Source organism: Elgaria multicarinata, chromosome 3, assembly GCF_023053635.1.
Source record: "Elgaria multicarinata webbii isolate HBS135686 ecotype San Diego chromosome 3, rElgMul1.1.pri, whole genome shotgun sequence".
NCBI classification, from domain to species: Eukaryota; Metazoa; Chordata; class Lepidosauria; order Squamata; family Anguidae; genus Elgaria; species Elgaria multicarinata.
The window spans coordinates 174406316-174433687 of record NC_086173.1 but is presented as its reverse complement, the minus strand read 5'-3'; the positions used below and the strand labels follow the sequence as shown (position 1 = coordinate 174433687).

At 43.4% G+C, this 27372-nt stretch overlaps 1 protein-coding gene across 1 annotated transcript in view; it reads right to left on the bottom strand.

Moving 5' to 3' along the window:
* Window positions 1-2399: 2399 nt before the first annotated feature.
* The window catches only part of LOC134395823 (vomeronasal type-2 receptor 26-like), a 37793-nt gene continuing 12820 nt past the window's right edge, over window positions 2400-27372 (bottom strand). Inside the window, exon 6 of the mRNA XM_063121981.1 lies at window positions 2400-3298. Coding sequence (XP_062978051.1) covers window positions 2400-3298 — 899 coding nt within the window. The remainder of the gene's footprint in view (window positions 3299-27372) is intronic.

Genomic DNA, 27372 nt, shown 5'->3' with positions numbered 1-27372 from the left:
ACTGTTAGCTCATATTCAGCTTGCGATCTACAACAATTCCAAGATCCCTCTCCTTTGTAGTATTGCTGAGCCAAGTACCCCCCATCATGTAACTGCATTTGGTTTCTATTCCCTAAATGTAGAACTTGGCATTTATCCCTATTAAATTTCATTCTGTTGTTTTCAGCCCAGCACTCCAGCCTATCAAGATCCCTTTGAAGTTTGTTTCTGTCTTCCAGGGTATTAGCTATCCCACCCAATTTTGTGTCATCTGCAAATTTGATCAGCGTTCCCTGCACCTCCTCGTCCAAATCATTAATAAAAATGTTGAAGAGCCCTGGGCCCAGGACGGAGCCCTGCGGCACCCCACTCGTTGCCTCTCCCCAGTTTGAGAAGGTTCCATTGATAAGTACTCTTTGAGTCCGATTCTGGTTCAATGAATTACACCCTATAACTACCACATGGCATTGCCTACATGGGGAGAAAACCCAAGTTCCCACTTCTTTGCTCAAATATATATATATATATATATATATATATATATATATATATATATATTATTATTATTATTACAATTATTTCAGCCAAGTCACTAGCAGCCAAGTTTTTAGCAAAACTGCCAGTACTGCCCTTTTACAAATGTATTGTGCAACCACACTTAGAATACTATGTACAGTTCTGGTCACCACACCTACAAAAATATATTATGGAGCTGGAAAAAGTGCAGAAAAGAGCAACTAAAATGATGAAGGGGCTGGAGCATCTCCCCTTTGAGGGAAGATTACATCAACTGGGATTGTTTGGCTTGGAAAAAGGAGGCTCAGGGGAGACATGATAGAGGTGTACATAATCATGCCTGGTGTGGAGAATGTGGAGAGGGGGACATTTTTCTCCCTCTCTCAAAATACTAGAACCCAATGGGGTCATCCCAGGAAGCTGATTAGCAGGAGATTCAGGACAGTTAAAAGGAAGTGCTACTTCACACAGTGCAGACTTAAACTATGGAATTCACTACTGCAAGATGCAGTGATGGCCACCAGTAGGGGTTGGATAAATTCCTGGAAGAGAATGCTATCAATGGCTACTTGCCCTGATGGCTATATGCTACAGTTGTGTTTCTCAGAAACCTCCTGCCTTCTTGGAGACAATGACGAGGCCTGCTAAGTAATCCATAAAGCTTTATTTTAGCAATGAACATCTCTCCCCACCTGAAGAGAGTCTAATTTCTTGGAACTTTCCCCTAGAGAAAACTATGCAAACTAAGCGAGACAATTGTCCCTTCAAGGGGAACAGAAAGCCCTTTCCCAAAACACATTAGCTTCAGAGAGGCTAGTTCTGAGGCGGCTTCTGACGCGATGCGAGCCGGGCAGACTTTCACTGGCCTTTCTTTTGCTCCGCCTGTTTTAGCCTGCGGCGTACTCTAGGATTGGCTAACCTGTCCATGCTCTCTCCTTTGGAAGAATGTTGGCTTCCTACTGACTGTGTATGATTTGCCCTTGACGAGATAAACTCTGGAGAGGGTTTGCCACCAGCTGGTGAAGAGCCCATGAGAGGTATCTCCCCCACTGGTACAGGCTGGCCTATTTCTGGCACCGACTCCTCTACTTAAGAGTCTGATTCTGATTGGTTACAGATTGTAAGCCTATGCGGCAGAGTCTTGCTATTTACTGTTTTACTCTGTACAGCACCATGTACATTGATGGTGCTATATAAATAATAATAATAATAATAATAATAATAATAATAATAATAATAATAATAAACACCTTCTTCCAACCCAGAGGGAGCAGGGCTAGACATGACAGCTACTGAAAGTATCTGAGGCAGTAAGCTGGGGAACATGGGTGGGAGGGTACTGTTGCACCATGTCCTGCTTGTGGGTCCCTGGTCAACAGCTGGTTGGCCACTGTGTGAACAGAGTGCTGGACAAGATGGACCCTTGGTCTGATCCAGTATGGCTGTTCTTATGTTCCTAAACATGGTTTTGGCTAAATTCCTGCAGGGATAAATTCCTTTAATGAGGTTGGCAGTTGGGATGTCAGAGGAATCCATCCAGAGGGAGGGGCTCACAGAGCTTTCAGCAGCTCCTCCTGTCCCAACTTCAGCCCATTTCCCAACTACCTGCCCATCACAATCTGCTGCGAGTCGAATCAGCTTGCAGATTTCCTAGTTTTGTTTTATTTTTTTGTAAATAAAAAGTTGAACAGATTGCAGGTCCAATTTGCATAACAGTTCAAATATCAGTTGTAATTTATACAAGCTGCACACTCTTTCTGTTCATGCTTGGGACTAAGTAGCCAGAGATAACTTTGACTGAAGAAGAATCATATATGATCTGAAGAAAACCATTTAGGAGTGGGGGCAAACGGTTGCTAAAACAATGCCCCTGATAAACAGTTCCATACGAATCAGATGCCATCTTACGTTTTTGTCGTAAGATGCTCCTTAGTATTCAGATCGGGCCTCAATATAATGATGTAGCACTTGGGAAGGAAGATGCAGCCCAGCAGCCCAGCACTGGAGGCCAAGATGGAGAAGACCTGCACGGCCACCATGTATTTCCCCTTGGTGCTCAGGTAGGTGGGCACAAAGGAGACCCAGACACTGCAGAAGACCAGCATGCTAAAGGTGATCAGCTTGGCTTCGTTGAAGGACCCAGGCAGCTTCCTGGCTAGGAAGGCCACCGTGAAGCAGATGGCAGCCAGGAAGCCCATGAAGCCAAGGGCAGTATAGAACATTGAGACAGATCCTTCATTGCATTGCAGGATGATTTGTCCTGATTGGGAGTGCATGTCAGAGTCTGGGAATGGAGGATAGGTACCCAGCCAGATGATGGAGATAGCAACTTGGACACTGGAACAGGAAAGGACAATGGAGTTGGCCAACCTCTTCCCTAGCCATCTTCTCATCTGGTTCCCTGGCTTTGTGGCCAAAAAGGCCAGCACCACAGTGATCGTTTTGGCCAAGAGAGAAGAGACAGAAACCGAGAAGATGATGCTGAAAGATGTTTGTCGGAGGAGGCAGGTGGCTTTCCTTGGCCGGCCGATGAAGAGAAAGGAGGACAAAAAGGAAAACAGGAGGGAGATGAGGAGAATGTAGGAGAGGTCCCGGTTGTTGGCTTTGACTATTGGGGTTTCTAAGAATTTAATGAAGATTCCTAAGACCAAGCTTGTGGTTAAGGAGAAGAATAGGACAAAGGAAACCAGGATGATCCCTAAAGACTCTTCATAGGACAGGAACGTGATATCCTTGGGGATACATTGATCTCTGTCCTTGTTTGGATGTTGATCTTCTGGACACTTGCCGCAATGCTCTGCATCTGCAATAACGAGAGGAACTTCTACTTTATACATCCATTAACATTCTCTGTTGTTGTTTACATTCCTTTAAAGACATGTTTTCAGAGTGAGAGCTTGTACCCAAGAGCCAGAAGAGCCAAGTGGTGATTGGGTTAGGGAGAATCATAGAATCATAGAATCATAGAGGAGTAGAGTTGGAAGGGGCTTACAAGACCATCGAGTCCAACCCCCTGCTCAAATCAGGAATCCACCCTAAAGTATCCCTGACAGGTGGGAACAGGCCATTTGTAGTAGGTGTGTGTATGTGTGTGTGTGTGTGTGTGTGTGTGTGTGTGTGTGAGAGAGAGAGAGAGAGAGAGAGAGAGAGAGAGAGAGAGAGAGAGAGAGAGAGAGAGAGAGAGAGAGAGAGAGAGAGAGATGTTCATTGGTAGAGGACATAGAATCATAGAATCATAGAATAGCAGAGTTGGAGGGCTCCTCTTAAGGCCATTTAGTCCAACCCCCTGCTCAATGCAGGAATCCACCCTAAAGCATCCCTGACAGATGGCTGTCCAGCTACCTCTTGAAGGCCTCTAGTGTGGGACAGCCCACAGCCTCCCTAGGTAACTGGTTCCATTGTCGTACTGCTCTAACAGTCAGGAAGTTTTTCTTGATGTCCAGCCGGAATCTGGCTTCCTGCAACTTGAGCCCGTTATTCCGTGTCCTGCACTCTGGGAGGATCGAGAAGAGATCCTGGCCCTCCTCTGTGTGACAACCTTTTAAGTATTTGAAGAGTGCTCTCATGTCTCCCCTCCATCTTCTCTTCTCCAGGCTAAACATGCCCAGTTCTTTCAGTCTCTCTTCATAGGGCTTTGTTTCCAGACCCCAGATCATCCTGGTTGCCTTACTTGTAAGATTGATTATATGTATTATTCAAACCGATAAGTTAAACCTACATTGTTTAAAATATCAAAGTTCAGAAACAGTATTTTTGTTAAACTTAAATCCTCCACTTCCTCTGCAGGGCACCATCTTGTCCCCAATGTTATTTAATATCTACTGTATATGAAGCTGTTAGGAGTGGTAGTCAGGAGATTTGGAGCAAGATGTCACCACCAGTATCATTATGACACCCAGCTCTGTTTCTCTGTGTCATCAGGAGAGGCTGTGCACGTTCTGAACTGGTGCCTGGATGCAGTTATGGCTTGGATGAGAGCCCATAAATATAAACTAAATCCCAATAAGACAGAGACCCTATGAGGAGAGACTGAAAGAACTGGGCAGGTTTAGCCCAGAGAAGAGAACATTGAGGGGAGACATGATAGCACTCTTCAAGTACTTAAAAGGTTGTCACACAGAGGAGGGCCAGGATCTTTTCTCGATCCTCCCAGAGGACATTTGCCTTCTTGCAGCCATAACGCACTGTTGGCTCATATTCAGCTTGCGATCTACAACAATTCCAAGATCCTTCGCGTTTGTAGTATTACTGAGCAAAGTATCCCCCCATCTTGTAACTGTGCATTTGGTTTCTATTTCCTAGATGTAGAACTTGGCATTTATCCCTATTAAATTTCATTCTGTTGTTTTCAGCCCAGCACTCCAGAATGCAGAACGCAGCACCTAGTGTGCTCACGCTCACATAACCCCTGAGTTGAAAGAAATGCACTGCCTGCCTGTTAGGTACCAAAGCATATGCAGGAAAACTTTGCAGATCACCACTGCTGAATCACCTCTGTCCATTTTCTCTTCCTTGCGCATCCTCCCTCTAAGGCTATGGCTAGACCTGCCAATATCCCGGGGATCACCCTGGGATCATCCCTGTCTATTCACATGATGCACAGTGGATCCCGGGAGCAAGGAGGGATGATCCGTCCCTTGCCCCGGGATATCGGCATAGCCTATTAGCCCGCTTTTTCCACAGTCTAGGGATGATCCTGAGACAGCGGAATGTAACGCCGGACATTGCAGTTTGTCCTGGCTCCTTGTGAGTAACCCATTTGGGGGTTACACCCACCCATTGGGGGTGGGGTGGGGTGGAGGGAGTGGGGAATTTTTTTTTAATAAAAAAATGAAAAACTTACCCTTTTCTGCACAAGCGCTCGTGCGCTCCGTCCCCTTTAAAAAAAAAAAGGCAGACGTAACGTCCTGTTCCTCCTAGGATGTTGCGCGCCATGTGTAGACAGGGGGGAGATCTCGCAATAACCACATCGTGAGATCCTCAATCCTCTGTCACACTAGACTTGGTAGGTCTAGCCATGGTCTAAGTTATCAGTGCTCTTACCCTTCCTCCTTTTTATTTCCTTAGCTGTTCCTTTGGAGGGATCTTCTAAACAGACACTGTCCACATACCTTATATGGACATTTTCTAAGGACCTCCTCCCTGCCCTTTCCCCAGACTCGCCCACCTTCCTGGGTGGAGATGGTCCCTTCCGCACATGGAGTGCAGTCATAGCAGCAACTCGGCTTTCCTTCCTGAACCACCTTGAAGAATCCGGGGCGACAGCTGTCCACACACCTGGAACGAGGCAGGGGCTAGGCACAAAGTTAAGAAGCATCAAGAAAAATGGACAGGTCACCGGACTAATATATCTATGGAAAGGAGACACAGAATTGGAAAAGACAAGAGTCCTCCTGGCCATAGGTTTTACTTAAGACCTGTTTGCTCCTGGGGCCTCAATGGCCTCATCTACACCAAGCAGGATATTGCGCTATGAAAGTGGTATGAAAGCGGCCTATAAAAGGCAGGAGCCACACGACTGCTTGATGGCGGTATTGAAGTGCACTGACAACTGTTGGAGCCCATTGACACATACTGTCTACCACTTCGATACTGCTATATCCTGGTTGGTGTGACTCCTGCCTTTGACATACCGCAATATTCTGCTTGGTGCAGATGAGGCCAATGTCTTCTGTTTCCCCCCTTTTGTCTAATTTTAGCCCACCGTAGGGTAGGGCTCTGTCCTCTTGCTTTAAGTGAAGTTCCATGCTGGTATTGGATACTCAAGCATGCTCATCAAGACAGATCAAAGACAGAATGTTTGCATTCATTACATTATGAGCTGGTTAAAATTTCCAAGTGTTCTTCAAAGACAGTCCTATGTAGTACACATTCCCATTTTGATAGCTTTGAAGATGGCCAATACCATGAGATAAAACAAGGATTTCTCTGACCTTGTCCAGCCGTTGGGGCCACATGATGGCATCCTGGTCAATGGTGAATGTCAGGTCTGTGGACCCCCGTCTTCCTAGACTCCCAAATGTCTCTCTGAGGAAGGTTCGATTGGGAAAGACCACCCAGTTCACGATATCAAAGTCAGCGGCCAGGTCTCCATTTTCATCCCAATACATTCCATCCATGATTGTAATATTATAATACTGGGTGTTCCTCAGGAAAGGGTCAAGCTAGAATGGCAGAGGAATTGTTGTTGTTATTTGTATATCCCATCTTGAATATCCAGGACAGATTAGGGATTCTACTCGTGTACTGCCCATCACACTACAACTTCAAGCTCCCTGCCTAAGCTGATGGAGGTGGTCTCAGATAAAGTGTTGAGGACCCCTAGGATCTCAACTTCCATGAGGAGGAGGCTGTCTCCAGAGCAGTTTAGGGCTGTCTTAACTCTTCAAATACTTAAAAGGTTGTTACACAGAGGAGGGCCAGGATCTCTTCTTGATCCTCACAGAGAGCAGGACATGGAATAATGGGATCAAGTTAAAGGAAGCCAGATTCCAGCTGGACATCAGGAAAAACTTCCTGACGGTTAGAGCAGTACAACAACGGAATCAATTACCTAGGAAGGCTGTGGGCTTCCAACTCTGCTATTCTATGATTCTATGAGAGCCGACCACCTCCCTAGGTAACTGTTTCCATTGTCGTACTGCTCTAACCGTTTTTCCTGATGTACAGCCAGAATGGTTATCATTATTTTCCCAGGCTTATGGTTCTGTAGTTTCAAATCTGTTATTTCATTTTAAATCTCTGTATTGCTGTGAGGTTGTACTCTAGTTTTACTTTTATACTGTAGTTTGAAATGATTAAAGTTTTATCATGTATCTTATTTTCTATTTCCTGGCTTCTGAATTGCCCAAAGAGCTTCTGCTGTCACGTGGTATAGAAATGTAATAAATGAACCAATGAAGGCCAAACAAAAGGTACAAAGACAGACGTTTCACAACTCAGTCTTCCTAAAAAACACTCGACATTTTAGCTCATAGCTGCATTGGACATTTTCTTAGACTCTAATTCCCACACAACTATGCGGAATGGTACCCTTGATAATCGTTTACAAGAGGGATATTCTGGATGGGAAAAGGAATACCTGCCATGGCTGTAGTCTTCGGGCGTCCATCTGGCCTCCACCTTCCACCACCCTCCTCCTGGATCTAGATGAATAAGCGGCATGTAAGGCCCGGGCCACAGCCTGGACGGTGTTGTAAATAATGTAATCATCTTGAGACAGGTTTCTCTCCATGTCCTCTTGAGGCAGGGCCTCCAGGTTTTCATTCTGGGTGAATCTTGTCCAACCTTTCACAGACAAGGCATGCTTGGAATAAAATTCCTTAAACAATTTGATCAGAAAATGTTTGATATCAATGGAAAAATTTAGCAAATCCTCATAGTTGGGCCTTTTATTTGCCTGGACCAAGAAGGAAAAAATAGCATGGATGTGTTCAGAAACGTCAAAATTGCATTCCAGTTCCATGGTGATGTCAAACAACACTGTTATGATCCAGACTTTCCCTGGAATGGGTTCGAAATCAAAGTCAATGTAACGTTGTATGATGGATAATCCAGCTGAGAAGAACCTGGTCTCTGCAGAATAGACATAGACATTAACGAGTGTCCACTTGCGGTATGATGCAAGAAGGAAGTCCATGAGGTTCGTACTCAGTTGTGTGATGGTTTGTGCGAAAACAACACAAACACCATTCTTGTGGAGCAAAGGCATCAAGGTCCTTATGAACCTCTCTCCGTTGTCAGTGTCTGGAGCAAAGAGACCGGTCCACGTCCATCTAAAATACAGGAGCAGTTTGACAATTCCCTGGTACTGGGTTAGGTCTTTCGGGACCATTGGATAGAAAAGTGGAAACTGAACTTGATTGCCCAGAACACGAGAAATTAAAGAATAACTGACCTGTCAAGGAAAGGAACATAAGAACATCAGAAGAGCCCTGCTGGATCAAACTAAGGGTCCATCTAGTCCAGCACTCTGTTCACACCAGCCAGCCATCGGCCAGGGACCAACAAAGCAGGACATGGTGTAACAGCACCCTCCCAGCCATGTTCCCCAGCTATATATGCTTATTGGCTCAGATACTGGAAGTAACACATAGTCATCATGACTGTAGTAACCATTGACAGCCTTCTCCTCCAGGAATTTATCCAATGCTCTTTTAAAGCCATCCAAATTGGTGGCCGTCACCACATCTTGTGGTAGTGAATTCCATAGTTTACTTACACACTGTGTAAGGAAGTACTTCCTTTTATGTGTCCTGAAGAAAAATGCCTCGCTATCCACACTCTCCACATCATGCATATTTTTGTACACCTCTATCATGTCTCCCCCTAGCCTCTTTTTTTCCAAGCTGAGCAATCCCAGTCGATGTAACCTTCCCTCATAGGGGAGATGCTCCAGCCCCTTCATAATTTCAGTTGCCATTTTCTGCACTTTTTCCAGCTCCATAATTTCCTTTTTTAGGTGTGGTGACCAGAACTATACTCAGTGTTCTAAGTGTGATCGCACCATAGATTTGTATAAAGGCAGTATGATACTGGCCGTTTTATTCTCATTTCCTTTTCTTATAATGCCTAACGTGGAGTTTGCCTTCTTTACAGCGGCCGCCCACTGGGTGGACCTTTTCATGGAGCTGTCCACCACAACCCCAAGATTTCTTTCTTGTTCAATCACTGCCAGCTCAGATCCCTTCTGGTTATACTTGAAGTTGGGTTCCCCCCGCCCCAACATGCATCACCTTACACTTGCTTACATTAAACCACATCAGCCATTTGGACGTTCACTCTCCCAGCTTGGAGAGATCCTTTTGGAGCTCTTCACAATCCCTTTGTGTTTTAACAACCCTAAATAATTTTTTGCCTTAGGCAAACTTGGCCACTTCACTGCTTACTCCTAATTCCAGATCATTTATGAACAAGTTGAAAAGGATTGGTCCCAATACTGATCCCTGTGGGACCCCACTCAACCATTCTTTATCTGATGGTCTTTGCTTTATGATGAAAATCATTTTGAGAGCTCATTATGACAGAACACCGAAAAACTAAGATGTTCCTAATTATTCCTCTCTACTTTCTGTGCTATAAGCACATGGCTGCCATTCATTCCTTTTTTTAAAAAAAAAATTTTTTATTTTAAAACACAAAATAAACATCTTACAAAAAAGAAACAACAACACAACATACTACATACATTGAATAAATGTTGAGTACATATATATTGAGTAAATATTAACTATAAGCTATCCTATCATTACAAATATAATCTTTCTTAACATATAAGTGCACCCTCCACCTCGGGATCTATTCCTGCTTCCAAAATCTCATACTTTCTTCCCCTGGCAGTTTCCCACTTCCCTTAGAAAACACAAATATTAGGAACTGTTTCCAAATTCCTTCAAACTCATTTATTTTCGTTATACCTTTCCTCCACTTAATATCACAAGTCAATTTATCATTAATAGCTATATCCCAAACTTCTTTATACCATTCTTCAATATTCCCCCTGAATCTTCCAGTTCCTAGCTACCATCAATCGTGCTGCAGTCAGCAAACTCGATATCAATTCTTTAATTTCTTTTCCACATTTTAAATCTTCAAATAGTGACAGTAATGCAATTTTTGGTGTTTGTTCTATTTTCATTCCCACTATTTCTTCAATTTCAAAAAACACCTTCTTCCATAATCTTTGTACATATTTGCATTCCCACCACATATGTAAATACGTTCCTTTTTCCCCACAACCTCTCCAACAATTTGCTGAATGCTGATTATTTATCTTATTCAATCTAATCGGGGTTAGGTACCACCGCCACAAAATTTTAAAGTAATTCTCTTTTATTCTCACTGACATACTTCTCAACACTCTTTGTTTCCACAGTCCCTCCCAGCTCTGTCGCCCTATTTGTACCTTCAAATCTGTCTCCCATACCGTTTTTCCTGAGCTATCCATTAGCCCCTTTTCTAACAATATTTTATATATTTCGCTCATTAACCCTTTTAAGACTATGCTTCCTCCTTTACCTTTTTCCTTATTTACTATTAACTCCTCAAACTTCGTCATTTCTCTACAAACTCTATTTTCTTTAATCCACTTTTTATTCCATTGTTCTAATTGCCTAAACTCTAACCAAGATAATTTTTTCTCCTTTAACAGCTCTTCCATATCTTCTCTTGTATTTATATCTCTTAACCAATCCTTTAATTTCATTTTATTTTTCTCTTTTAATATTTTACTTAATCTACCCTTCAGTTCCTCTGGGAAATTCTTTAACATTATTACCGGTGACAAGGGAGAGTTGCTCGGAAGCAGCTTCCCTTTAAATTTACTCCAAATTTCCCATTGAAATCTTAGGAGTGGATTATCTATACTTTCAACCCACTTTCTCCCTCCTTCCTTAAAAAAAAACATTTTCCAAACTCATCTCTACATTACATGTAGTTTTATCCTCCATCCAATCTAAATCTCCTACTCCTATAATTGCTTCTACAATATGTCTTAACATATTTGCTGCATAGTATAATTTTATATTTGGGAGACCCAATCCTCCCTTTTTTTGGCTTAAATACCATTTATTCTTATTTACCCTCGCTTTCTTATCTCCGTTACAATATTTATTAATAATATTTTGCCAACTTTTTATCTCAGCTTCTGAAATTTTTATTGGTAACATCCTAAACACAAAATTTATCTTTGCTAAAATCTTCATTTTTATTAATGCTATTCTTCCAAACCAAGATAGATTTAATCTTTTATATTTTTCCAATTTTTCTAATACCTCTTTTTTTAACCTCATTAAATTCTCATTTTCTAAATTATCTAAGTTTTTTGTAATTTTAATTCCCAACTATCTAATCTGTTCCTTAACTGCCATTCATTCCTATGGCAGTGGAGTCAACTGGATGTGCTGCTCATGGACGCACAAATACTTCTTCACAACCCTTTTTTTACTTTTAAATAAAATGTAAGGAAGTTGTCTAACACTGAAATCCTAAACAAAGTAGTCAGTTCTATTGAAGTCAATATGAAAACCTACGTATTTATTTATTTATTACATTTATATACCACCCCATAGCCGAAGCTCTCTGGGCTGTTTACACTGTACAGGAATACACTGTACAGATTATCTAAGGATTGCGATGGGGGTCGGTGTTCAAGAGAGTTGTGGTTGTTTTAAACTGCAAGTGAAAACTCTGTTGAATCATTTGCAACTCTTTAAAGCTAGGGTGACCCTATGGAAAGGAGGACTGGGCTCCTGTATCTTTAACAGTTGTATTGAAAAGGGAATTTCAGCAGGTGTCACTTGTATATATGGGGAACCTGGTGAAATTCCCTCTTCATCACAACAGTTAAAGTTGCAGGTGCCCTGCCCTCTTTTAACTCTGGTCACTCTAGTATATCTCCTGCAGCTTTAACTGCTGTGATGAAGACTGTATTTCATTAGGTTCTCCATATATACAAATGACACCTGTTGAAATTTCCTTTTCTATGCAACTGTTAAAGATACAGGAGCCCGGTCCTCCTTTCCACAGGGTCACCCTATTAAAACAAACGATGGTCATGGCTAGACCAGGCCTATATCCCGGGATCATCCTGGGATCATCCCTGTGCATCCAAATGGTACAGGGATCCCGGGAGCAGGCAGGGAAGACCCCTCCATTTGCCTGGGGTAATCTTTAGGTCTAGCTAAGGCCTCGGTCTCCAGTCCCTCTTCCCACTTTTTCAGTCCTCTGAATAATTTGCAGACTGGAATTAGACTCAGCCTGCAATGGTCCACCCATATCCATTCTCACCTGTGGGACTTTGTAGATGCCCAACATGGTTGAGATCTGTGTGGAGAAGTCAGAAGCAGATTCTTCAAGAACAGCCAATGTGTGACCCTGTTTTCCACAGCTGTAGTTGGGAATGTTTGCCTGCCCAGGAGAGAGCAGGTCTAATAAGGCACCAGATGTCATTCTGGCATCAAAATAGCTGTCATAGATGTTGTAGCCCAGGGTGATATTGGGTAAGAGTCTGGGATTCTGGTTGATCTCTTGAACGGCCAGAGCAAAGGACAGGATAGTCCAATCCATTAGATCTGTTTTCCTGCAAATAATAATGGAAATAAGATATTACAGTCACACAGAAGAGGGCCAGGATCTCTTCTCGATCCTCCCAGAGTGCAGGACACGGAATAACGGGCTCATGTTAAAGGAAGCCAGATTCCAGCTGGCCATCAGGAAAAACTTCCTGACTGTTAGAGCAGTGCGACAATGGAACCAGTTACCTAGGGAGGTTGTGGGCTCTCCCACACTAAAGGCCTTCAAGAGGCAGCTGGACAACCATCTGTCGGGGATGCTTTAGGGTGGATTCCTGCATTAAGCAGGGGGTTCGACTCGATGGCCTTGTAAGCCCCTTCCAACTCTGCTATTCTATGATTCTATGATTCTTCATTGAACCCGCAAGCATTTCCAAAAACTAGGTTTAGAAAAGTTAGTTTGAACGGCTAAGATGTCATATATATGTGACCAGTGGCCTAACCACAAGCTAAAATTTGTGACTGTGCTGGGTTGATTGTGTGTGATTGGCTGGATGAATAGAACGTGTGAACTTCTGAATGGTCTATGGTATCTTTTAGGTGTGAGCAGGTGCTGAAGGTGTGTGGGGAGTTTTGGTGGGGTAAGGATGTGCTTGGTACCCACGTAGGTGGTACTCTATTCCAGGAACTTGGGTCAGAAGAGGATATGGCAGGAGAGGGTCAGGACATCAGAGTAGAATGTGGTGCAGTTGTTTCTACAGGGTCTGGACTGCAGCCAGGAAATCAGAAGATGTTGACTTTTTGGGTTGAGAGCAATGACAAAGCTTGATAAAATAGTTAAGAGCAGAGACACCACACTGACAACAAAGGTCCGCAGAGTTAAAGCAATGGTATTCCCCGTAGTAACCTATGGCTGCGAGAGCTGGACCATAAGGAAGGCTGAGCGAAGGAAGAGAGATGCTTTTGAACTGTGGTGTTGGAGGGAAATTCTGAGAGTGCCTTGGACTGCAAGAAGATCAAACCAGTCCCTACTCCAGGAAATAAAGCCAGACTGCTCACTTGAGGGAATGATAGTTAAGGCAAAACTGAAGTACTTTGGCCACATAATGAGAAGACAGGACACCCTGGAGAAGAGGCTGATGCTAGGGAGAATGAAAGGCAAAAGGAAGAGGGGCCGACCAAGGGCAAGATGGATGGAGGATATTCTGGAGGTGACAGACTTGACCTTGGGGGAGCTAGGGGTGGCGACGGCCGACAGAAAGCTCTGGCGTGGGGTGGTCCATGAAATGAAGAGTCAGAAGTGACTGAACAAATAAACAACAACATGGGATCAAAACAGCCTTGGTCACCCTGATGGGTGACTTTTATCATGAGAGAGACAAGAGGAGTACAACAATGTTAATTCTGCTCAATATTTCATCAGATTTTGATACCATGGACCATGGTATCCTCTTGAATTGACTCAATGGGCTTTGCATTAACAAAATCACTGCCTTCTTATTGACACCAACTTTGACATTTCTGACCAAGACCAGGTTTAGCCCCACATCCTAGAATTTCTGGGACAGTTAAAAAGAAAACTTAATTACATGGGCTCTCAGAGGTGGGAGGAGGGGTCAGATTGAATTTAACAGCAGCTCTGGTTATCGATATTATTATTATTATTATTATTATTATTATTATTATTATTATTATTTTCTGAGATTGTCCAACAGCTGAGGACGTGGGCTTGAGATAAAATGAAGCATAATGCCATTATCCAACCCCATGTTGCCTGGGGAAAAGTGATGGTTTAAAGCAGAAACAGAATCACTAATCAATCAATTAATATTTATTTACTTAGAACCAAAGGTCATTGCAAAACAGGAGAGAACAAGGGTTCAGTGAGATCAACTCATCCACTAATAAATATATATATTTCATGCCATTCTGGTTGTTTTTTAGAGCAGGCATTGCAAAAAATGAAACTTTACATGTAGCATCTTTGTTCTGTTCAACCAAAAGCAGGCACATTTCCTTCAAAATCTCACATCTCAGGACCAGAAAGAGCACTGGGTTCATTTCTTTTCTCTTGGGGCACAAGAGATGTTTCAATGCAAGCACAGTAGAGAGTGAAGTTACAGTAACTCAGTCACCACACAATCACTTGCCTCTCAAGCAGCGTTGTAAGGGGAGGAGTGTCGAAAACGTCTGCCTCTGAAAAACTCGGATGCGTTGCAGAGGTGACCCCGCTAATGAGGACGTCTCCTGGCTTGTGATAGCTCAGTGGGCCAAATCCGCGCCTTTCCAAAACCATGGGGCATTTGGCTTTGAACTTCCTGCAGGTTGCCTCAGGGAGCAGCAGGAGCAAAAGTAGAATCATCGGTGTCATGCCTGGTTCAGCCTCCTCCTTACACCTCTGAGCTAATTAAAAGAGGAATAATTAAAAGAAGCCAAAGCCCACTTGCAAGACTGTGGCTTCTGTAACACAGATGGAGCCCAGTCAGCCAAAGCTTCGAACTGGATGATAGCAAGCAAACGTCACACCTCTCACCTGCCCGGAACCTCACCTGAACCTCTCAGGGGCAGAGGAGGCATTTATAGGCCCGTCTTTTCAAGCTCACTTGCAAAACATCACCTCATGTTGCTCCTGATTCTGATGTTTATGTCAAAGGCAGTCTTAAGAGCAATCCCTTGAGGTTTGGTGAGAAGAAGAAGTAGAAGAAATCACCATGATCTTGATAATTATAAAGAGAAGGGAAGTCACCCCTGCTACATCCTGAACTCTCAATGTGGCTTCGTGCACAGCTGGAGAAAACATGTTTGCAAAGAATCCCCAAAAGTGGTTTCTTCCTCTTAGATGGATTATGGAGGAGGCAGATGAGTTGAGGGAACCAGTCATGCAACAAGTGCATTCACAAGAGGATTGAGCTATATTTTTAGGGTGTATAGTGGTATGAGTTGGAGGGGTTTGGACAGGACAGGGTTAATTAGGCCAGAGCCATTATAAAGGTGCTTTAATACACAAGATAAAGCAGCCTTGCCCAACCTGGTGCCCTCCAGTTGGCTGGGACTGTTGGGAGTTGCGGTGCACTACAACTGGGGTGAATCATAGAATCATAGAATAGTAGAGTTGGAAGGGGCCTATAAGGCCATCGAGTCCAACCCCCTGCTCAATGACAAAGTGCCCCAGGAGATTTGGCAAGACAGAGACAACTCTTCTCTTGATGTACCACCCAACCCACTGCCCAACCATCTACCTGGTGGAGCTGCTAGAGGATGACTTGGAGATGGGTTCCCCTAAACCCACTGTCTGGGCCTTGAATAACATCCATGATCTTGGATGGAGATTATAAAGTCTGGATATAAAAGACATCCATTTCATAAAAACATAGAATCGCAGAGTTGGAAGGGACCTATAAGGCCATCGAGTCCAACCCCCTGCTCAATGCAGGAATCCACCCTAAAGCAACCCTGACAGATGCTGTCCAGCTGCCTCTTGAAGGCCTCTAGTGTGGGAGAGCCCACCACCTCCCTAGGTCATGGGTTCCATTGTCATACTGCTCTAACACTCAGGAAGTTTTTCCTGATGTCCAGCTGGAATCTGGCTTCCTGCAACTTGAGCCCGTTATTCCGTGTCCTGCACTCTGGGAGGATCGAGAAGAGCCAACAGTGAGAAGAGAAGAGCCAACAGCATATTTGAAGCATGCCATCATGTCTCCCCTCAATCTTCTCTTCTCCAGGCTAAACAGGTCCGTTTCTTTCAGTCTCTCCCCATAGGGCTTTGTTTCCAGACCCCTGATCATCCTGGTTGCCCTCCTCTGAACCTCCTCCAGCGTGTGATGCTTTATCATAAGGAGAGCCAGGATGGTGTAGTTGTTAAAGTGTAGGAGACCAGGGTTCTCTTCCTCACTCAGCCATGAAGCTTACTGGGTGACATTGGGCCAGACACTGACCCTCAGCCTAACTTAACCTCACCGGGTTGTGAGAGCAGGATGTAACAAATAAATAAATAATTTTTGTTGTTGTTTTTAAAAAAGAGCCATCAAACATTAGCTCCACCTCAGCTTTAGGGAGTCAAGGTTTATTTTTAGCTGGGCTTGAAAGTTAAAATAGAGATTAATAGGAAGCCAAGGAGCTGTCAAAGGCTGCCCCCCACCCTGCCCTGCCAGATAACGTTGTTATCTTTTCGGCGCCAGGTCAACACTTTTCTCTTCTCCCAGGCATTTTAACAGCATTTAACAACGTTAAGTTTGTTTTTTAACAGACCCCAGAACTGTTGTTTTTAAGTGGATATTGTTGTTTTTATACTATTTTCTTATGCTTTTGATGGTTTTTAAATTTTGTATACTTTTAATGTTTACTATTTTAAATTGTTGTAAACCGCCCAGAGAGCTTCATCTGTGGGGCGGTATATAAATGTAATTAAATAAACAAACAAATAAATAAATAAATATCACAGCAAGGGGGAGGCTAACCTAGCCCTATACGTCAGCTAGAGAAGGAACACTTCCCAGCCAGAAAGAACATCTATATGAATGTTGAAACTAAGAACTGTGTGTGTGTTCTACTTTTGTGTTGTATCTTTTAAACTTTAAACTTGAATGAAGGGCCTATCACCTTATTAATCTTTATTAATTATTAGACTTTGTTTGGCTGAAGAACAGTGTAAAAATATGTAAATAAACAAACAGTCTCCAACACAATTACAATTGCTCTAGCCTGCTCCCAGAATTAAGAACATTATTAGTGCCCTGATGCTGGATCAGACCCAGGGACCATCTAGTCCAGGACTCTGATCACACAGGGGCCAACCAGCCATCGTCCAGGGATGAACAAGCAGGACATGGTGCAACAGCACCCTCCTACCCATGTTCCCCAGCAACTGGTGCGCACAGGCTTATTGCCTCGAATACTGGAGGTAGCACACAACCAAAACTTGGTTTCCTTGGGAAGGAGAAGAGCACAGATTTACTGGCACATTTTAATGTTTGCCATTTTGTAATATACATTACAAAATTGGAAAGGCCATGCTGGATCACACCAAAGGTCCAACAGCTCCAGCATCCTTTTCACACACCCACAAGTACAACATGGGTGCAATAGAACCCTCTCACCCATGTTCCCCAGCTACTGGTGCACACAGACTTACTGCCTCGAATACTGGAGTTAGCACACAACCATCAGGGCTAGTAGCCATGGATTGTCTTTTTCTCCTCCAGGAATGTATCCAACCCCCTTTTAAAGCCATCCAAATTGGTGGCCGTCACTACATCTTGTGGCAGTGAGTTCCATAATTTAACTATTTATAATTATAATCTGTTTATAATTATAATCTATAATTATAATTAAACTATTTCCTTAATTATAATCCCTTAGGGCTGGGGACAGTCCATACTAGGTTTTTTTAAAGAAAGAAAAGCCTTTCCTACGGAGTCTGCCCCAGACAGGCACTTTCTGGGCCCCCACAATGGGAGCATGCAAAAGCGGGTGAGGGGGTGCTTCTCCGGGACTCTGGAAAAGTGCCCCTGCCCACCTAGCATGCCCCCATCGCAAAGCCTCAGAAAGGGCCTGTTTGGGATGGATTCCATAGGAAGGCTATCTCCCTTCCCCTGACATGGTGGCTGTCATAAGGGTGGAAGGAATAAAGCCTTCCCTATGGAGTCGGCTATAAATGGGCCTTTTCTTTTCTTTTTCTTTTCTTTTAAATTTTATTTTATTTAATTATTTTGCATTGTACAACAAGCTTATAATCAACAAATATAGTCAACAAATACAATAATAGTCAACTGTCCAAAGCAAAATTATAAAAAGAAACTGTTCCCATTCTCATTTTAAATTCATAAACATTAGAATGTTCTTACAGCACCGCTCATTTAATTAGATCCCTCCAGAATGAAGTTCGTGAAGTTGGAAGTGATATAAATAATAGTTAACTAACAGTTAACTGTACTCTATCAGAGGACAAACAGTAAGGCAAACATGCAGCCTAAGCGAAGAGACCACGTATACAGTTGCGGTCAAGAGGTAAGCACGTTATCGGGAAAGACCCAGTTTGCTCTGTCAACAAACAATACACAATGGGTTTCTGCTAAGGGCAGCAGCTCCAATGCTGGTAGCTTCTTGTGGAAATTTAACCAAGTATGCCACTGTATAACCTAATATGTAACTTGTTTTGCGGACTGTATAAAATCTCCGAGTAGTCGAACACTCGGGACTGCTTCTGTATTTGAAACAGTCTTTTTGCTGTGGAAATAAAGCCAAGGCTTTGATCTTACCCCGTGTCTATTTGTTATTTGGTTCCGGCAGCTAGACACGATCCTAGAGAGAGCGCTCAATTTGAGGGCTCTTACCACAATTTGGCGAGCCAGCCAGGAGCCGTCTAGCCTATTGTTCACCGCGCCCCGCTCGGTTCCGAACTGACCCAGCCGGCACTAGGTGAGTTAACCTATTGGGTTCTTCTACTCCGGGCAGGACGGGTGAGCTTCAACCAAGGCCACTCCAATAAAGTAGGGTAAGATCATAAATTCAGTTAAGACACACCCTGGAATGAGCGATTGAGCAAAATGTTGAAAGGTACACATAAGCCACGCTCTCAGGTTATTAATAGTCCATCTTGGTGTGAGTGATTAGGCCATAAAAATGTTGAAAGGTATACATGGGCCACGCTCTCAGGTTCTAAGCGGGACGAAAGGGGGGGAGGTTAAAGCATCCCAACGGGGTCCCCTTGATGTAATGAGTAAAAAAATGGGATGTGGGGCACTTGCCTGGAACAGCAGAATTGAAGGAAAAAGTGCTTGGTTTTGTTATGTGTTGTTATGTGTTGAAAACTTGGCCACTTATTGGTTTATCTGATTAAAATGTTTTAAGAGATCTCAGATTGGTTTTAGGAGGAAAAAAAGAAAGGGAAAAATCCTTTGTTTAAATTTTTGCAACAGAATCCCATAGGAGTTGCTCCAAGCCCTGTTTTGAATGTTTATCCAGACCCTGCACCAGCATTTAACCCACAAGAGCCAGTTCGTTTAACTATCATTATAGATTATTAAAACAGGGTCTTACAAGTTCTAAAACGTATGGGTCAAAAGATTGTTAAATTGGTCCAGAGTCAAGAATGTGGTTCAAAAACAAACAAAAAACAGAATTATCAGCCAATTTTATGGCAAGGCTTTCCCTCAGTCTTACAATGTATGGTGGAATTGAACCAGAGGAAGACGCAATTAGAGTGTTGGTTGACCTAAGTTTTTCAGAAATTGTAAAACCATGGTTAGAGAAAAAAACTAAAGTATCTGCCCCAGAAGAAATTGTATGGACAAAACTTGATTCCCAAGTCTGGGAGCAAGTTAAAAACCTCCTGGCATCAGCCCCAGCATTGGGCCTTCCTGATTATACAAAACCATTTTTTTATTATTGTTTGTACATAAAAAGAAAAGTGTGACTTCTAGAGTCTTGTGCCAATATTTAGGTCCACAACGGTGACCAATTTGATACTATTCTGGACAGTTGGACAGTGTGGCACAAGGCTATGCCTCCTGCCTCCAGACCGTAGCCGCGGCAGTACTGATAATGGAGAAAGTACAGGACATTGTGTTGGGTTATCCTCTTCAATTATGAATACCCCATGCAGTTGCGGATTTACTCACTCAGAAGAACACTCAACATTTTATAAATGCCAGATGTATCAAGTATGAAATTATGTTAATGCAAAGACCAAAATTGACTATTTTGAGATGTGTTAAACCTTATTACCTTGTTATCAGAACAGGATGATGAACTGCCCCATGATTGTGAATCTCTTATCAGAAAAGTTCAAATACCTCGAGATGACTTGAGAGACATTCCTTCACCTGATTCCGGATTCACCTGGTTTGTGGATAAGTTCTCTAAGATGGTTGAGGGAACCCGGAAGCAGGGCCGGTGCTACTATAGAGGCCACTCAGGTGGCCGCCTAGAGCGCCAAGCTAAGAGGGGCGCCGGGCACAGTGCAGTACTCACGCGCATTGGCTGTGAGCCAGCCCAGCCCAAGGATTCAGCTGGGCCTGGGCGGGCGAGATGGCGCCCCACCCTGCGCCCACACAGCCAAAGCAAAGCCAGGGATGCTGGGGTGAGGGGGCGGCTCCACATTCAGACTTCCGCCTGGAAGCCACCCAGAAGCCGCCCTACCAGAGCAGCGCTTCAGCGGTTGCGGGGCGCCATCTCACCCACCGAAGCGAAGCCAGGGACGCTGGGGTGGGGGTAGGTGGCTTCACGTTTGGACTTTCGGAATGTGAATGGGGTGCATGGGGTCTTTGAGTGAATGCATGTATTCACGCGTGTGTGAGTTGGGGGGATGATTTGGAGGTGATATTCCTATTAAATAATGCATTTTAGACCCATAGACGTTCCTTTCCAATTTGTTTGCTATAATCGGCAGGACGTATTTCTTGCACTTTAAAATAAATTTAGCAGTTTCAAGTTTTGGGCGTCTTATTTTTTCCAGGAAACATCCGTTCTTAAAAATCAAAGTTGGCATTTTTTGGGGTGGGTGGGGGTGAAAGTAGCTCACCTTGCCTAGGGTGCAAAATAGTCCGGCACCGGCCCTGCCTGGAAGACTGGTTTTGCTGTTGTTTCATTAACTAGAGTTATTGTTTCAGAGTTATTAAGCTGGTTGCTCTCACTCAAGTTTATCTCCATGCCAAAGACAGGGCCCTCACAGCAGACATGCCTCTTGGAGGGTGTTACCATACAAGAGCACTTTGGATAGAGAATGGCTTAATCACAGCTGCTAGAAAACTGATTTTTGATGTTGCCTCTTAAATGGTCTATTGACTGCAATAAACTGTTTGTTGTTGTTGTTGTTGATGATGATGATGCCTCTGAGCCAACTAAACTCCAGTCGTGGTGGGACTTGGACCCTCCAGCGAAGAGAAAGATATGAAAGCAAGCTGGTATATTGACAAAAGTAGGCGATGCCGGATGAGAGATTGATGCTGCCTAAGAATCGTTGTGCAACAACATCCTTTACAGGTTATGTGGGGGCTATGGGGCGGGCATGAACAATTGCAAGGAAGTGGTTTTTCCCAAGTGTTCACCAGATCGTTCAACACATTGTACAGTTGTGTGAAGATTAATTAAGATTTGTAAGTCAACCAACCTGAGTTGGCCTACTGCCTGGCTTTTAGTCCTCCTATCTATTAGGACAACTCCCAGGCAGCCTTTAAGCCCATCTCCTTATGAAATTTTGTTTGGTAGCCCCCCTCCAGTAAGAAGAGAATATGCAAGGCCCTATGTGGCTCTGATGGGGGTGGGGGATGAAGATCTAACAGCTTATGTTATCAAGTTCCAGACGCAATACCAGAAAATCCAGAGGTACGTCGGAGACGCTCAAGCTTTACTCCTTGATGTTACTGCGCATACTTTTCAACCCAGAGATGACGTTTATGTAAAGAATTCCACTGCTGAGAAACCCCAAGACCAGTGGATCAGACCTCATCTGGTGCTGCTGACCACCCACACCGCCCTGAAAGTAGAAGGAAAATCAGCTTGGATACACTATACCCAGTGTTCCGGGGGGGGGGGGGGGAAGAAGGTCTTTCTGACCCTACAGCAGTAGGGGGGGATGAAACTGAGGACTTCTCGCCACCAAGGAACAGCACTGCTAGCCCTACCACGGACCCCACGGACGAAGCAGGGCCAGAAAAAGAAACAGAGGAGGAACAGGTTCTTCCCCGCAACTGTAACCAAGACTTAAGCGATTTCTCAAAATTGCATAATTTGTCTGAATGGTGGAATAAGGTCAACAATCCGAACTGTGCTGATGAAGCCTTTAATAGTTGGCCAGACTTCATGAAAGTGGTTTATTACAAACTAGCTCCAGAGTGGGAGGTGGGATATGTCCATCACATTGATCCACTAAAGTTGAAATTTAAGAAGAAAAGTAATTGTAGATGAAATACTTGCTAACTTGTCTTTGTATCTTTCAGACTATCCTGATAATGTGGGCACGTCCAATTCTAGGGAAATGGTGGGGAAATTCCCAAAAGGAACTTACTATTCCAGAAATCCTTGTACTGTGAATTAGCAACTTTTTGGAAGCCCCAGATTTTAAGAAGTCATGAAAAAGTTCCAGGGCATATTTGTGGCTGGCATTTACCTGCTAGCGATATGCCTGTGTCTAACTGCCCCTATTAGATGGCCTGCAGCTTTCAAAGCAATGAAAAATGAATGATTCATGGCGTGTTCCAGTGTTCCCTGTAAAGGGAGGTCTCTATGTTATGCAAAAAGAAAAGAAGGAAAGCAGTATAAATGTAAGATCTTCTGTTTGCCATGAAATCTGGAGCACACAAGTTATAGTAGGCATGTGCTCCGCTCCGATTAGGAGCGGAGAAGCAGTAGCGAATTGGCCTGCTCCGCCTTACCCAGAGGCGGAGTAGAAGCGGACCGCGGACCCCTAGAAGCAAGGCGAAGAGAAGCGGCCATTTTTCGGAGCTCCTAGTTCAGGCGGAGCGCTCCGATCGCCATCTTGAAAACATTTCGCCATAGGATTGCATTGCGGGAAATAATCGCGTATAACTGGGTTGTTTTTGAAGCTATTGTTCTGAAAATTCTTGTGCTCAGAGAGTCATGGATGGGGGTCATTTTGAGACTACTCTCATCTCTCTGCGTCGTGCGGGTCGCGTGCTAGAATTTTTTAAAAATCAGGTAAACAAATGGACAGCATGGGTCAAACGGCGGTTTTCGCCCATAGGATTGCATTGAGGAAAAGAATTGGGGATACTGGGTTGTTTTTTAAGCTATCGTTCTGAAAATTCTTGTGCTCAGAGAGTCATGGATGGGGGTCATTTTGAGACTACTCTCAACTTTCTGTGTCCTGTGGTTCACGTGCAATATTTTTTAAAAAAATCGGGTACATTTACATACAAATGATAGGGTAAACCGGCTGCGGCGCGGCGGGGATTATTGAAGCGATGACAGGCACATTCAACTCCCAGTCCTGATGAGAATTGATCACCTCATGAAGCATCATCCTCCAATCCCAGCGTTTGAGGCGGGGATTAAGCCAGAGTCACCCTCACAGTCAGAGAGCTCTCAGCCTATTGTGGGTTTAGCGTTTGTTGGGAGAGGGTCTACTTAGTGAGCTGCTGCTGTGTACTTTGGAGATAGATTAGGATTTTAGCTTGGCACGTGTGTTTGTTTGCTTCTTTCTGACTTTTAGCTTAGTTTGCTCTGTGTTTTTCCCTTACTTTGATTTAATATAAACTTTATTTTTAAATTTTGGAGTGTGTGTTTGGTGGGTTGGGTTGGTTGCCCCCCCCCCCCCGACTGTTCTGCTTTTGTGAAAGCTTTCTTTTGAAAGCATACACACACTTCTTGTCCCATTTCCCTACATTTATTAGTAATATTCTTAAACATATCATTATATTCTTTTACATATTCTTAGTAGTATATATATTAGTATATTCTCATACATATTATTAGTAGTATTAATATTTTATTCTTCTTATACATATTAGTAGTAGTGTTTGGTTGGTTCTTCCCCACCTCCCATCTCTTAAATCCTGATTGTGTTTCCTTCTATCTATATACAAAAAAATACCAAAAAAATATTATTCTCTTTTTCTTCTCTGTGTAACTTGGACGGTGAGTGTGCTGTGTGTGCACTGCTTTTGGGAAGTGCAACAGCCACAGATTGAGCATTTTGGGGAATGCATACACACACTTCTTGTCCCATTTCCCTACATTTAAACATATTATTATATTCCTATACATATTCTTAGTAGTATATAGTATATTCTTATACATATTATTAGTAGTATTAATATTTTATTCTTCTTATACATATTAGTAGTAGTATTAATATTTTATTAGTCATCATGAGAAGAGGCATGTTGGGATTTCCTTTGAACTGGCCCCATTGAGCTGTCTGCATTGCAACTTTAAATCCCTGACATACTGGAGTGTCCGAATTTCAAAACTTCCCCTAACATCAGGGGATGATGGGATTGTCTTGAAACTTGGTGTCCATGGGGACACATGGGTAAGCTGTCATGGGACCAAAGGATAGGTTTCTAACATGCAAATTGACGTAGTTGTAGAATGGGACTTGATTTGGGGTGAGTTAAAAAGTTTAAGCCGCGCCAAAAATCAGGGGATGATGGGATTGCCTTGAGTCTGGGCGTCCATGTGGACACATGGATAAGCTATCATGGTGCCGAGTTTGAGGTTTCTAACATGCAAATTGACAGAGCTATCCCAAGGGGTCTGAATGGGGTGCCCGATATTCATAAATTCTCCAAAAATCAGAGGATGATGGGATTGCCTTGAAACTTGGTGTCCATGTGGACACGTGGATAAGCTATCATGGTGCCAAGTTTGAGGTTTCTAACGTGCAAATTGACGTAGTTGTAGAATGGGACAATTAGGGGTGAGTTAAGCCACGCCAAAAATCAGGGGATGATGGGATTGCCTTGAGTCTGGGCATCCATGTGGACACATGGATAAGCTATCATGGTGGTGAGTTTGAGGTTTCTAACATGCAAACTGACGGAGCTATCCCAAGGGGTCTGAATGGGGTGCCCGATTTTCAAAAATTCCCCAAAAATCAGGGGATGATGGGATTGCCTTGAAACTTGGCATCCATGTGGACACGTGGATAAGCTATCATGGTGCCGAGTTTGAGGTTTCTAACGTGCAAATTGATGGAGCTATCGAAAGGGGTGTGACTTAGGGTTATGGGTGGTGCGTTAGAGGTTAGAGCCGCGCCAAAAATCAGGGGATGATGGGACTGCCTTGAGTCTGGGCATGCGTGTGTGTCCCTGGATAAGCTCTCATGGTGGCGAGTTTGAGATTTTTAGCGTGCAAATTGACGGAGCTATGGAAAGGGGTCTGAATGGGGTGCCCGATTTTCAAAAATTCCCCCAAAATCAGGGGATGATGGGATTCCCTTGAAACTTGGCGTGCATGTGTATACCCCCATGAGGTGTCATGGTGCCAAATGTGAGGTTTCTAACTTGAACCAAAAAAAAGTTGTTTACTTTTTTAGCTTTCAATGCAAGCCTATGGGGGAGGAAACGGAGCTCTGATCCGGATCCGGAGCTCCGAGCGGAGCGGAGAGGAAATGGGCAGAGCAGGGGGGGGCGAAGCAGCCCGATCCAAAAATCGCAGATCTGGAAGTGAAGCGGAGCGGGGGGTCCGTGCACACCCCTAAGTTATAGCACCCCAAGAAGGAACTTAGAATTGTGAGAATTACACTGCTGTACCTTAGGATGGACGCATTACCAGCAAAACCTTAGTACCTGGGGAAAAGAATAGAATAAATCTGAAAAGCAGTCTGAGCAGTATCATTTTAGTTACAATGATTGCTCAGCTTCATAGAACCCAGGATTTTTATGGTGGGTATGTAGGCAATATGCTTATAAAGTTTTGCCAGCGAATTGGACTGGTTGTTGTTATCTAAGTACTTTACTTCCACTGATGTAGGTGATGTCTTTGCCCTCCAAATGTGTCAAAAGAAGCATTGATACATCTTTAGAAGTTATTGCACAAGGTCAGGACAATCTTGGCTTCCCAATTTGACTGAACTAAAAAGAGCTTTTATGATGTTTGTGATTGTTATTATGCTTGTGCTTTGTTGCTTTGCACCATGTATAGTACCTATGGTTCAGAAACTAATTTCCAGTGCTGTTATATCTCATGCTTATATGATGGTCTCCACATCAGAAAATGACAAATAAGCAAAATTAAGAGAATGGCCTGAAAGAGGCCAAGCCTGTGTGGAAACCTCGCAATAAGTGACCCTATCAGTAAGGAATTACTGACGGATCAAAAGGGAGGATTGATATAAATAATAGTTAACTAACAGCTAACTGTTCTCTATCAGAGGGCAAGCAGTAAGGCAAACATGCAGCCTAAGCTAAGAGACCACGTATACAGTTGGGGCCAAGAGGTAAGCACGTTATCTGGAAAGACCCAGTTTGCTCAGTCAACAAACAATACACAGTGGGCTTCTGCTAAGGGCAGTGGCTGCAATGTTAGTCTATGGACTTCTTGTGGAAATATACCCAAGCATGCCACTGTATAACTAAATATGATGTAACTTGTTTGCCACACAGTATAAAAGTCCTGGATTTGAAGCATTCAGGACTGCTGTTCCTAAATTTGAGGAATGCAGTCTTTTCGCTGCGGAAATAAAGCCAAGGCTTTGATCTTACCCCGTGTCTTTGTTATTTGGTTCCGGCGGCTAGACACGTTCCTAGAGAGAGAGAGAGAGAGACCAATTTGGGGGCTCTTACCACAAATAGCAGAGTTGGAAGGGGCCTACAAGGCCATCGAGTCCAACCCCCTGATCAATGCAGGAATCCACCCTAAAGCATCCCTGAAAGATGTCTTGTCCAGCTGCCCTTGAAGGCCTCTAGTGTGGGAGAGCCCACAACCTCCCTAGGTCACTGGTTCCATTGTCGTTCTGCTCTAACAGTCAGGAAGTTTTTCCTGATGTCCAGCTGGAATCTGGCTTCCTTTAACTTCATTATTTTGTTTTTCATTCTTTTGGTTGATTTTGTGTTTGGAAAATAATAAAAGATTTTTTTAAAAAAAAAGAACTGGAAAATCTGTACTTCATTGCAGCAACGCAGAGCAAACAAGATAACAGATAACAGGTGTTGTTGGTTTTTAAGCTTCAAATGTCACATTTGTTCTCATTTACAGCAGCTCAGGACTCTTTGCAAGTCTCTTCCATCAGGAGTGAAAAAACAAGCAACGTTCTGCTTCTGATCTGAATATTAAATAGGAGGTAAGGTTATGGGAGTGGTTTTAAATACTGTATGTTGAGTCATTCATTTTCCCATCTCCTACTCTGTCAGGGATACTCGTAGCAGATTCTCAGAAATATTCTTTTGTTTTGTTCCTGATAGTT